General features: G+C 50.7%; 1 protein-coding gene across 1 annotated transcript in view; it reads left to right on the top strand.

Annotated features, from left to right (window-relative positions):
• Positions 1–1,359, top strand: part of LOC144341492 (ATP-dependent 6-phosphofructokinase-like) — a 42,465-nt gene extending 41,106 nt beyond the window's left edge. Inside the window, exons 4-5 of the mRNA XM_078005050.1 lie at positions 6–105; positions 1,206–1,359. Coding sequence (XP_077861176.1) covers positions 6–105; positions 1,206–1,217 — 112 coding nt within the window. The 3' untranslated portion in view covers positions 1,218–1,359. The remainder of the gene's footprint in view (positions 1–5; positions 106–1,205) is intronic.
• Positions 1,360–12,916: the final 11,557 nt, after the last annotated feature.

Below are 12,916 nucleotides of genomic sequence, written 5' to 3'. Positions count from 1 at the left end.
AACAGGGTGGGGCACCTTCTCCATTTGATAGAAACTTTGGAACCAAAATCTCTGCCAGAGCTACGGAGTGGATCACTGCGAAACTCAGGGAGGCCCAGGGCAGAGGTAAGGGGTCCGGGGAGGGAGGCCGTCTGCCTTGGTGAAAATGCTGTCCTATCGGGGAGAAGTAGGCTGCTGGTTCCTTGTTCAGTTCAGTACTGAGCTGCGAGTGATGTTCTAACTCCTGCTGGTTTCTGAGCATTGCTATTTAACCAACCTTGGATTCCTGGGTGTGCGTGACATGTTCTCTTTTATCACTGCTAGATTCAACCTGAAGTTCTTTTGTGTAGGCTTTTTGCTCTGGAGATCCTGAGCGTCAGCCCGCAGTTTCCCTCACAGTTGAAGTGGGGCCTTCTATTTTGGGGATGTTTGGTAGGACAACCTCCTTATGACTCCATCCATCAGAACTTCCAGTTTTGAGGAAGATTTGGCTGCTGAATGAATTCTTCGTGTTTGTAGAACTATGCATGTTTTTCCTTAAATCAGTTTTGTAAGTTACATATTCTAACAAATCTTTAGATAAGCTGAAAAGTTTTGGAAAACATGACACATTACTCTTGTTAATGGTTCCAACATGGCTGGTCCCTACTCATTCCTGAGTGGTTATTTGTGCCAGCATCTTTCTCACCCCCACCCCCCTCAGCTTTCTTCAGTCATACCAGATGTGTGCTTTTATTAGGGCAATCCATTATCACTGCCAATGTCCGACTTAGAAGAATGACAGTCTACAAAAAACAGTGATGTGAATAGTTTCAATCGGTTTGTCTTTTTGAAGAACTGACTGATTCTTTCTACATCCATTTTCTCTTGCTAATTTAGCTACGGATGCTTCTCGTGCCTCAGTGTGTGTATACGTGAGCATCAATTTCTTATTAGTGTTTTGCCATAATTTAAAGTAATTTCCCTATTCCACTATTTAGTGAAAAATTCTCTCCACTGAGAGAAAAAACAAAAGCTGCTTTCCAGGAAGCCATCAGGGTGATCCCACAAGAGCAGAGCTGTGCAAGCCCAGGCCAGGCGCTGGCCACACTACACAGCTGTTCTCAGCCTCCCCCAGGCCTCCAGGCCAGGTTCAGCATGGTTCCCAGGAATCTCACCCCGTGATTCTGCTCCCCCACCTGCCCATGGGACAGGGCAGTGTTAATCTGTTTTTAAACCTTTTATAGGAAAAACATTGACCACCGATGATTCCGTTTGTGTGCTGGGAATCAGCAAAAGAAACGTTATTTTTCAACCTGTGGCAGAGCTGAAGAACCAAATGGATTTTGAATAAGTCGGGGTCTTATTGCCTTAGCAAACCCAGCCAATGTGAGTACAGGACAGGGGAATGTCCATTGCTGTTGCATTCGGCAACTCATTCAGGGATTTGAGGAACTAGCTTTTCTGAAGCTCAGTTAAAAAATATTAGGTCTTGGCCAGGCACGCTGGCTCATGCCTAAGATCCCAGCACTATGGGAGGCCTAGATGGGTGGATCACTAGGTCAAGAGATCGAGACCAGCCTGGCCCACATGGTGAAACCCCGTCTCTACTAAAAATACAAAAAGTAGCCGGGCGTGGTGGCGCACACCTGGAGTCCCAGCTACTCAGGAAGCTGAGGCAGGAGAAACTGCTTGAATCTGGGAGGCAGAGGTTGCAGTGAGCTGAGATTGCACCACTGCTCTACAGCCTGGTGACAGAGCGACACTCTGTCTCAAAACAACAACAAACTACCACTAGGTCTTTGGGAAGAATTTTTAGAAATATAAAAACAATGGTTTTGTTTGATCTTGAAATTGGCTTTATCATCTAGTTGATTCAGCCGACCCTACAACCCCCGTGTTTCTGGCAAGACCGCTCGCTGTGCTGGCCGTGGCATCTCCCAGCCTCACTGCTGTCCCCCCCCTTCCCTCCACAGGCACAGGATTCCCAAAGAACGGTGGTGGCTCAAGCTGCGGTTCCTCATGAAGATCCTGGCCAAATACAAGGCCAGCTACAACATATCAGACTCAGGCCGGCTAGAGCACGTGCAGCCCTGGAGCCTCTGACCCAGTCCCACCTGCACGTGCCTGCAACCTGGACTCACCGTGGACCATCCATTTTTGTAACACTTAAGTTATTGATCAGCACTTTATGCAGGTATTATTGACATTAAAACCTAATCAGTGAGCACCTGTCACCGCCCGTGTGCCCCACCAACTCCAGTGCGTGCTGTCTGTGGACTGTGTCTCATGCTTTCAGATGTGCGTATTAAACATTTGCCTACAACTCCAAGTAGGGTGGCTACTAAAGGTTTTCTCTGCAGTTTTGTGGGCAAAGATTATCAAAATATTTTTATAGGGATCACTGAACTATGTGCAAGTCATAAAAGGAGAACAAAGCCAGTAGTTTACACAGGCCAAGGGGAATGCCATGTTTACTTACCGTTACATATTTGCTATGTGTCAGTTTCCATCCACAGCAGCAGGCCAGGACCCTGGGCCTGGACCCCAGGCTCCTGCTCTCCTTAGAAAGTAAAAGAGAACACAGGAATCTTATCTACTCGGCCTCTTGATTGCAATCCTAGCTGCATGTTAAGACCACCAAGGTGGGGGTTTGAAAAATCTGATAGCCAGCTTCTCATCCAGTCCAAGCCACCATCCTCACTGGGCCCTAATTTGGAACTCTCCGATGACTCTTGCCAGAGTAGACATGGGTGCTGGGGTGACAGCCCTGCCGCCCTCGTGGGACCCCTCCTGTAGGGACAGTGTTTCTGCCTCAGTTCTAGACTGCAAGAGACCACAGCTGTACCTCAGAAACGTGGGCGGAGAGCTGTGTGGAGGGAGAGGAGACACCAAAAACCAGCTGTTTGGGAAATCAGAGTCCAACGGCCAAGAGCTGGCGTGGAGCCTTTCCTTTCTGGCTCTGTAAAGACAAAGCGAGGGCTTACTCACCCCAGCCCATCTACTTCCATCTGGCCGCCCTGTTGAACTTCCGTCTGTTAGGAGGACGCTCCCACAGGGCCTAGGTGTGATCAGTCTCACGAGTCAGCACAGGCAGAGGTGGGACACCTTTGTGTACCTTTTCATTTTACTTCTGCTTTTTAATAAAGGCCCTAAATGCTACTTAAAATAATGACTCAAGCAGAGGTTAAGTCAGAGTTGCCCTTTATTTTTAGATTCTTAAATATTCTAGAACTAATGAGGTAAAACTAGCCTTTGTCAGTAGAAAGTAAATTCTATGTGGTGCATCTTTGGCACTTTGTGCATAACTATTTCAATGAACGTCTTCTTGGTTGCTCTTAAGACTGACTTGCCAGTCAGTGGCAAAACCTTAAGAATGACATAATGTTCCTGGAAAAAGCAGTAGCATTTCTGACTTTTCATATTCAGCTCTAGAGGCCGATTTTCTCAGGGGCTCCTGCACAGTCAGGCGTGCCAGGGCCACTCATCTGATGATCCAGGATGGGTCCTTGGCGATTTTGGGGTTCTCGGGTCCGAGTATGGCCAGGCCGTGCACGCTCTTCCCAGTGCCGAGGTACCCGAGGGGAAGGCAGGCGAGGTCAGCGAGGACTGGCTTCTGCGTCAGTGCCGTTAAGGCCTCCATTCCCAGACACCGTCTCCCCCGCTCCCCACTCACCTATAGCTGATGGTGAAGAGCTGCTCCCTGTGGGCCTGCTTCATCTCATCTGAGAGGCCATACAAGAAGAGGTCCATTCCTAGAAGACAAACTACAGGCACAGTGGGCTGTGCATTTGTGTCCCGGAGTGAGGCACCCCCTGCGAGGTGGGGAGTAATAGCCACCCCCTCTCCCCCACCTTGGCTATTGGGAGGCATGGTGGACTCACAGCCTGTTTAGGATATTGTGAGTAGTATCATCTGCCCCTCTGGAAATAATGAACTGGATGGGAAACATCCAGGCCCCGAGACCCACTCAGGAGCAGAAAACGGGGAAGGAGCCTTGAACAGACCCTCGGGAGGGCAGTCAGCAGGAGCCATGGAGGCCACCAGGAGGGAGGGAGGGAGAGAGGGAGGCAGGCAGGGAGGCCAGAGGTGACGTAGTGGGGAGAGGAGACGCGGCCAGAGGCAACGTGGCCAGGGAAGGAGATACGGCTGGAAGGAAGTGACAAGAGGGGTCTCCAGGCCTCAGACTGCGCCTGATTTATGGATGACATTTTAACTAAGATGTTATATCTAAAGTAGCAATTTAGAACCATTGTGTACATTTAAAGCACGGTACAAATATAGCACATTTCCCAAACCAAAGAACAGTGCATTCAAGGAAAAAATAGCAGCTCACCAATAAAATAAAGGTGAGTCAAGAAAAAATTCATTTAAGATCAGAAATAGATCCTACAGCTCTTCTAGTCCAATCCCCACCCTAACATGAATGGGGGGAAAAGGGAAGTAGATTCTAGTCAGTCAGAATTAAAGGCAAATCCGATCCACTTTACTTTCTACTTGACAGAAAACAAGCAGCTCATCAAGGAATCCCTATGAACAGTAGCTTTAGGAGTCCCCAAAATGCAAAATTCACCTTGAAATTAAATCAACTGCTAAGTATGTATAAAGTTATTGTTTTCATTATTGCCCTCCTCATTCCCAGGGACTTTTTTAGAGCTTGTTTCCCCCTAATTGCCTCCAACACACCCAGGAAATTTAAACCCCACAAGTAAACCTTGTTTCGATTAACACACAGCATCCTTTAGGAGCAGACAATCCGTTTGCTCTAAGACGTTCTTGTGACCTAAGCACTGAGTACAGCCTGAGAACGCACAACACGCACACACACGAACTCGGACAGACAATAGGTGAGATGTGGCACATGAGGGGGAAGACGAGACAAATGAGCTTCACCGACTTCACTGACACCCCAGATCCGTGAAGAAGTGACACACGCAGCCTGCTCGGGTGCCAGTGACTCCTTGAAAACAGCCAAGGGCAGCATTTGGAGAAGCAGCACCGCAGGCCAGCAGGGTCTGGCGGCTTCAGAGGGGAGGGGTGCCCCCGACCAGGTGCTGGGGGCTTCAGGAGCGAGGGGAGCCCCAATCAGGTGCTGGGGCTTCAGAGGGGAGGGGTGTCCCAACCAGGAGCTGGGTGCTTCAGGGGAGGGCGCCCCGACAAGGTGCTGGGGGCTTCAGACGGGAAGGTGCCCTGACCAGGTCCTGGGGGTGGCAGGACAAGCCCTGGGTCCCCTTGTCACTTTTCACTCCCTACTCCCGAATCTCGCCCTGAAGTTGCAGCAAGTCCAGGTATTCATTTACCCATAAAATTAAGTATCTGTGAGTGACACAAGTCACTAATCCACAGAGATCTGAGTCCACAGATACCTCCCAGAGATGCCACCATCCATTCTGGTAGAAGAGCAGCCCAGGGGCCCATGCTGCTAGGAAGGGAGACTGTCTCCAGCCTGACGCTGCAGAATTCTCAACACAAAGTCTACCTTCTGGAACCATGCCATCTCCTACAGAAGCAACTAGCGGCATGTAGGGTTTTTTAAAATCTCTTTATTCTTAAGACATTCTCACTCTGTCACCCAGGCTGGAGTGCAGTGGCACAATCTCAGCTCGTTGCAACCTCTGCCTCTCAAGTTCAAGTGATTCTCCTGCCTCAGCCTCCCGAGTAGCTGGGATTACAGGCGCCTGTCACCAGGCCCGGCTCACTTTTTGTATTTTCAGTAGAGACGGGATTTCACCCTGTTGGCCAGGCTGGTCTCGAATGCCTGACCTCATGTGATCCACCCGCCTCGACCTCCCAAACTGCTGGGAATACAGGCATGAGCCACGGTGCCTGGCCCATATAGCTGTTTAAATTTGACTAAAACTAAATGCAATTAGAAGTTCAGTTTCTCATTTGCACTTCAAGCATTCAGTTACCCACAGGCGGCCACGGACCAGAGGCTGGTGGAGATGTCACACTCCACACTGCAGAAGGATCTACGGATGAAGTGGCTCTAAGATCATCTCGGCATCTTTATATCGAAGCTACTGAAGTTTTACTCTGCTTATTATAGACATCAGCATTCTCCCATTTTAAAATGTCAGTGCTATTGCAACGATCAGATCTGTGACTTCCCAGCACCTCTTCTCTTCCTGTACAGATAACTGCAGAGCATCTGCACTCTGCCTCCACACTAACAGACAGCGGAAGCCTCCGTGTAAAATCAGGGGGAGAAAAAAAATGAATCCCTAGTCCCTCTCCCTACAATTTTGTGAAACGCCTCTTAATATTCAGAATAACTGCCGGAGTTACAATAAACAAGCATCCCTTGACCAGGAAGCAACAGGGAAGCAAGAAAAGGGAGATGTGAGGACCCTCCATTCCCTCTGGGACCCCAGGCCCAGCCAGGACTGAGAAGGGCAGCACAGCCCGACAGACCTGCACACCTGATGCGAACCGTGCACATGGCTTCCCTGGGCCTCGGTCCCCCGCTCTGCCCTCACTGGCCGCTGTGGCTCTGGTAGAGGGAGCTCCCTCAGCCCCAACACCCACAGTCAGTTTCCTCCTTGCAGGTCTCAGCTCTGCTGTGACTGCCTCAAGTGCCTCCCTGATGCTTCTCATCATCATCCGGGTACGGTGCCCCCTCTACCCCACAGCCCTTGCTACCACCCACCCCACCAAGAAGCCTGGCACACAGCAGGTGCCTGAGATACCCCAACGGGCGGGCATGCCAGGGTAGGGCTTGGAGATCCAAGGGCCACGTCCCGCATACCACCACAAGTGCCACGGAGGCTGTGGAAGGGGTCCAGGCTTCAGGCCTGCACTCAGTTTCTCCCGCCCCCGAGGCCAAGAACCTAGCAAGGGAACGCAGCCAGAAGCAGGATCCCAAACCCCTTCTTGCTCCTCAAGAGGAAAGGGGCCTCAGGGCAAAACCCCACAAGTGCCTTCCTCCTGCCAGGCTGCCTGTCATAGCCCCCACACCTTCACCGCAGGGAAACCCACTCCTGTGAGGAGAAAACCAAGTACCACAGGAGCCACGTCCACTGGCAGCGTCTGCTGAGCCCAATTAGTGACAACAGCAGCCGGGCCCCCACGTGGCATGCACCGACTCTGACCTGCCCCGCACACCACAAGGTCCTGAGGCTCAGCTTCAACTCATCAGGGGCCTCTTCCAGGAGAGCTCGGCATGTCTATCTTTCCTGGGCTCACAGAAAGCTGAGGGACTCAGCCCTGTGTGAACAGAGTCAAGCTCCCACTAGCTGTGCAGACAACCTCCCCAGCCCTGGCCTGGGAAGGGGCCAAGCAGAAACAGGCATCTTTGGCCCGCACAGGTACAGAATTCAGCCAGCTCTCTCAATGGAGTCATGACAGGTCAACTCCAGGCTCCTCAGTGTTCTGGGGTTCACCTCGGGCCACTGCACCTTTGAAATGTGGCTGCAGACTCCTCTAGACTGCTCGGTGTCACGGCCCATTTCATTCAGACACTGCAGGCCCCTACCCGTGGTGTCACTACCCAGGACACCCCTGCCGGCATCCTCTGATATGCTGCTGCAGCTGCTGTGATCTGAGAATAGCCACACGCAAGCATCAAAGGGAGGGCTTCTCAAGTCTCCTCCGAAAGCAGTGGCTACAGCTTTGGAAGACGTTGCACTGAATCCTCGGTGAGCCTGGCTCGGTCTGCAATCTAAGCCGGGTTGCTGGGGAGATGCACTCTGTTGTAACTGATGGAGGCTGTCGGTGGCAGCTCTACCAAGACCAAGGATGGCAACTAATCTGAGATTTACAATCCATACTTTCTATCTGATGTTTACAAGGAAAGCATCGTGCAAGTTCCAGTAGCAAGAAATTTTCTGTAATCTATCACATCAGGATACAGCAGAAATGTAGCTCAAAAGTTAATAGGGTCTATGCAGAAGAACAGATGGGTCTATTTCAGGAAAAGTGCTTGCTGGCTTTTTTAGAAACAGAGTGAAGTCCCTGCCAAGTACAAGGTTGTTTATACTTTTGCTTTGGAAACAGAGGGAAAGTTCTTCCTTATTATTCAAATACATTAACTACATTTAAGTGTTCTGGTAGACTAAGTATTCAATCTTCAAAAATAAGTAATTGTTTGGTCTATTTCATTCCTTAAATGTAGCTTTCAAAAACTGACAAACACCTGACCGGGTATGGTGGCTCACGCCTGTAATCCCAGCACTTTGGGAGGCCGAGGTGGGCAGATCACGAGGTCAGGAGATTGAGACCATCCTGGCCAACATGGTGAAACCCCGTCTCTACTAAAAGCACAAAAAATTAGCTCGGCATAGTGGCGGACACCTGTAGTCCCAGCTACTCAGGAGGCTGAGACAGGAGAGTGGAATGAACCCTGGAGGCGGAGGTTACATTGAGTGGAGACAGCGCTACCGCATTCCAGCCTGGGTGACAGAGCAACACTCCCATCTCAAAAAAAAAAAAAAAAAAAAGTGACAAACACCCCATGTCTGCCCTGGCTCCTGCCATCTTCACGGAGTGGACAGAGCTTGGGAAAAGCTCACTGTGGAGGCCCAGAAGGCCGGGCCAGGCCTTTGCTCAGCAGATGAGCGAGAGGGTCAACCACCCTAGGGAAGAAGCCCATATTTGCTACGTTACTGACAATATCCACGTAAGTTTCTATTTTGCCTCCCACACAGACCTAGGATCCATATTTGAGCAAGTGGCTCATGCCAATACACCCTCCATGCCATCGTTTTCCTGACCTCCCCAAGAAGAGCTAGGCCAGGCAGCATCCCCACACACAGGCGCTGGGGCCCAGGAAGAGTCGGGTCCTGCCCCCTTCTCCCTCGTCCCTGCCCCCTTCTCCCTCGTCCCTGCACTTGGCTTGCTGTGGAAGCCCAGCAGTGCTGACTGAACCCACGTTCACCTGGGATATTCAGGAGAAGCCTCTGCAGAAATCAGCTGGGAAGCAGGGCTGTGTGTGCTGGCAGGTCACTTGAATGGATTTGAGGAACTGAGTTTTCAACACAGGTGCTGCCAACCAAGTCCCTCAAGCCCTTCGTGAGCCTAGAGCCACAGAGCCATTTGCTGCACTCTATCTCTAACCACCCTGCACAGAAGCCCAGTTTATCCAAAGGACCATAAAATTGTGCGTGTAAACACTTGAAGTTTGGCATAATGAATTAAAAGTGAAATCACCACTTCTATTTTCCATTAGTCCATGCATTCAAACAAGTGTCTCTTGAGTATGTGCATTGAATACTGTGGAATTAGGATTTAGTCCATGCCGTCAAAAAATATACATCACAGAAGAAAAGGTATAGCTTGTAACTGTAACGGTGGTGAACAGGCAAGAAATAAACATCATAGAAGAAAAGGTATAGCTTGTAACTGTAACAGTGGCAAACAGGACAGAATTTCACAGGCTCATCAGGAGACGCCAAGGAGGAAGCGATGATTCATTTCCATCTGCAGTAGATAAATGTTTCCTGGAGAAAGTAACTTTTCTACAGTGACATCTGTTCCTTATTGTTTAGATCTTGCTTGATAGGGTATTAAAATTATCACTTTCTATGTGCTGCTTATATAAAATACATCATTGTCAAGGGAGGTTATAAGTTATAAAATAACTTAAATACTTCACATAAGCTTGGGCTGTAAATGGTGCAAGGGAGTGGGATGATGTGTTCCCGTATTCTTGAGACACAGAACGGGCAAGACCCTGGTTCCCTTCTGCTCTCCACTGCCCTGTTCCCACATAAGGGGCAGAGGCAAGGCCGCCATGCAGCCCTAGAGCTGGCTCCAGGGCCAGGACACCACGCCCTGACTCTCTGCGCCCCATGAGAGAAATACAGAATGGGGGGAAATCATCGAGTTACCTGGCAGTGGGGAGAGTCCTTCATCAAAAGCCTGTGCTTCCAGGATCCAGGACTAAGAAGGAGCTCCCAGGAAAACTGTTCTAGGTGCTCCTGAAACCTGAGCACAGAGTCACAGCCTGGCAGGAAGCCCCAGTGATGCAGGTGTGCCCAAGACTGGGAGGATAGACAGATGCTTGGAGGCCAGACTGTCCTGAAGGAGATGACCACTTCTCTCTCCGGTTCATTAGAGACAGAGTCTGGGCTTCAATTTTGTATCTGGAGTCTCACAGTACAGAAATATCACAAAGGGATTAGACTTTGTATACTTACCCCAATTTTTTTTCCAGTTAAAAAAAATCGTGTTTATTGTGACTAATTCTAAATCCAACAAAGAAAAATAATTAAGTGTAAAAACACATGCCTACAAAATGTAAACCACAATCTCTTTACCCATAGAGACCCAAAATTTAGTTTACGTTTTCTTCAGTATTATCTGATTTCTTTTTTTTTTTTTTTTTTAAGCCATTACTGAGGTGTCTCCTCACTGCCCCATGAGGAGGTTCATGGGCTCTTCAGGGCTCTTTGCTGTTTTATCGTTTCTTAAGTTTAAGGGCAGGATCATTTTCCCACACTTCTTTGCTTCCTTGATCACCAATTTTTCACAAGGATGTCATTGTGCATCGGAAAACCTAGTAACTGAACTTCATTAAAAGTGAGAACAATAAGGACATGTTGGCTGCTATGACAGCATCCTCAGTCACCGAATCTCCCTGGGGAACCACACCCCCAATCTCCTTGTAACCCCAGCATGCAGGTATCGCTGCGGCTGACGGGACTGGCCCACCCTGGGGGAGGCATGAAAGCAAAGAGAAGGCAGGTGACTCATATTTAGGAAACTCGGGTGATCCTCTCGAGTCACGTTTCTCAGGGTGTCAGGGGACCAGCCACATGCGGGGAACCTCCTGGCCTGGCAGGTGGCAGATTCTGATCACACACGTTAATCAGAGAATCTAAAGGCGGGCGAACTCTGAAAAGTATCTGTAAAGGAAGGACTCAAGCTCTGCTGTGAGCCCACTACACACGGGGTCACGCAGGATGCAGCTCCCAAAAAGCCATCCAGCGTCCAGTCTCCACTCCACCCTCATGGGAGGAACACCTGTCAAGTCACAGAACACGGGCTTCAGCGAACGCCTTCCTGCGCCACCTCCACTGTCACCCAGCCCTGCAGGAGTAGCCTCTGAGTAGGGGAAACAAGTCTGCTCCTGACCCTGCCCCCGACACACCTCACATTCTCACGGGAATCCCAGTAGAGTTCAGTCGCAGTGGCCTTTCCCTCACAGCACCCACCTCTTCCACAATCGAATCCCAGGCTTGTCCTAGGCCCTGCTGCACACGCCACCGTCTCTGGCACCCGGACCTCAGGCTGTCCTCACGCAGCCACCCGCACCTTCCCAAGAGGGGGATCCGCACGCCCCAGCAGCCGCTACCCGTCTGTACCAGGACATTTCGGAGATTCCTCAGCAAACTCGACGCCCTTAGACTGACGCCCTTAGACTGTGAGGCTCTTCCCTCACAGACCCTGTCACTCCAACACGTCACCATCTACCGGCCACATGCAACAAGCCTCTCTCCCTCCACACTGTTGCCCGTTGGCACCTGGCCCTCCGTCCTGTCCACACTTCCATTCCAGGACATTCCTCTGGGATCAGCAGCCCCAGACTCACCCCCTACACCTACCGCACTGAAAATAACCTTCTTCTTGATGCATCAAACAAAACACAGAAAACCACCCTCAACAGGCACGTACCTTGAGTCACAGAGGAACACCCTGTGAGCCCTGACCCTGAAAGGGATCTGTGAATGTGAGTACTTCTAGCCCTGTCCCGACCTTCAGGGCCTGGCAAACCCACACGCATGCTCTCCTCTCTCTCCAGCTCCCAGCCAGATTCTGCCATTTTCCTCAGCTTTAAGGCAACACCCAAGGCTTCTCACATGGCCCAGAAGCCAGCCCTCGATGGCCCCATGACCTCCCTCCTGGGGCTCATACGGCTGCATGCTCCCTCCTGCAGAGCTCAGGGCTGGTCAGTATGGCCCAGGGGACCGGCCACCTTGACGCTGGGCATAAGACCAGCACTCCCACGTCTCTGGGGAAAGAAGCGGCCCTGGGCAGGGATGCACCTGGCACCCCCAGGGAGGGGCCAGGTATGGAGGACTAGGCCTCCGCCCGCAGACATGTCAGCACAGCATCCTGGAGCAGAACCTCCAGCCCAGCTGAGCCTACAGATGGCCGCAGTCCTGGATAGGGACAACATCTTCACAGTGACCCAAGGGGACTGGGCCAGAACCGCTCAGCAGGGCTGCCCTGAATTTGCAACCTGTAGAAGCTGTACAGTCATACGTGTATGTTGCCTTAAGCCACTAGGCTTTGGGGTCACTTGTCACACAGCGACGCACAGTGGATGCGCACGGGCTCCCAGGACACGACGGCCTCTGCCGGCCTCACCCGGGCTGTCTCATCTGTTCCCGCGACATCACGTTTCTCAGAGCCAAAGGCTGCCAGGGCCCCCTCTTTTCTTCATAAAGTCATTATAAGCTCACAATACAAAGTGAAAAGCAATCTGTAAAATACAATGTATGACGCAATACAGGGTGGTGAATGCACAGGCCTACACGTGCGAAACAGGCACATGCGTGAAACAGGTGAATGTACACACGAACAGGTGTACACATATGAAACAGGTGCATGCATGAAGCAGGTGTACACATGTCAAACAGGTGTGCATACATATGTGAAAACACCAGACATGAAGGGCTGTCTTTGGGAGCCTGGTTTTTAGGCATCTCCCTAACCCTTTTAGCATCTGGCACAATCACAAACACAGCACACCACAGTACTGAGGGGAAGCCCCAGCTTCTCAGGGGGGCACATGAAGCTTTTTATGTATGCCACAGGTTGCATCACTACTTTCTAGAACTTCAAGGCCCCCCACTACCAGGACTGGGTCACCAGCCCACACGGACCTGCCCCTCGGATGGCGCAGCTGCTTCTGAAACAGAGGCTGAGCCCCACCCAAAGACCTGCAATATCTGTTATTAAATCAAGACTTGGCCATGGATGAATGTGAAGATTTTTATTAAATGTGACTCTGGAA

Source organism: Macaca mulatta, chromosome 6, assembly GCF_049350105.2.
Source record: "Macaca mulatta isolate MMU2019108-1 chromosome 6, T2T-MMU8v2.0, whole genome shotgun sequence".
NCBI classification, from domain to species: domain Eukaryota; kingdom Metazoa; phylum Chordata; class Mammalia; order Primates; family Cercopithecidae; genus Macaca; species Macaca mulatta.
This window is presented reverse-complemented; position numbering and strand designations above follow the sequence as displayed.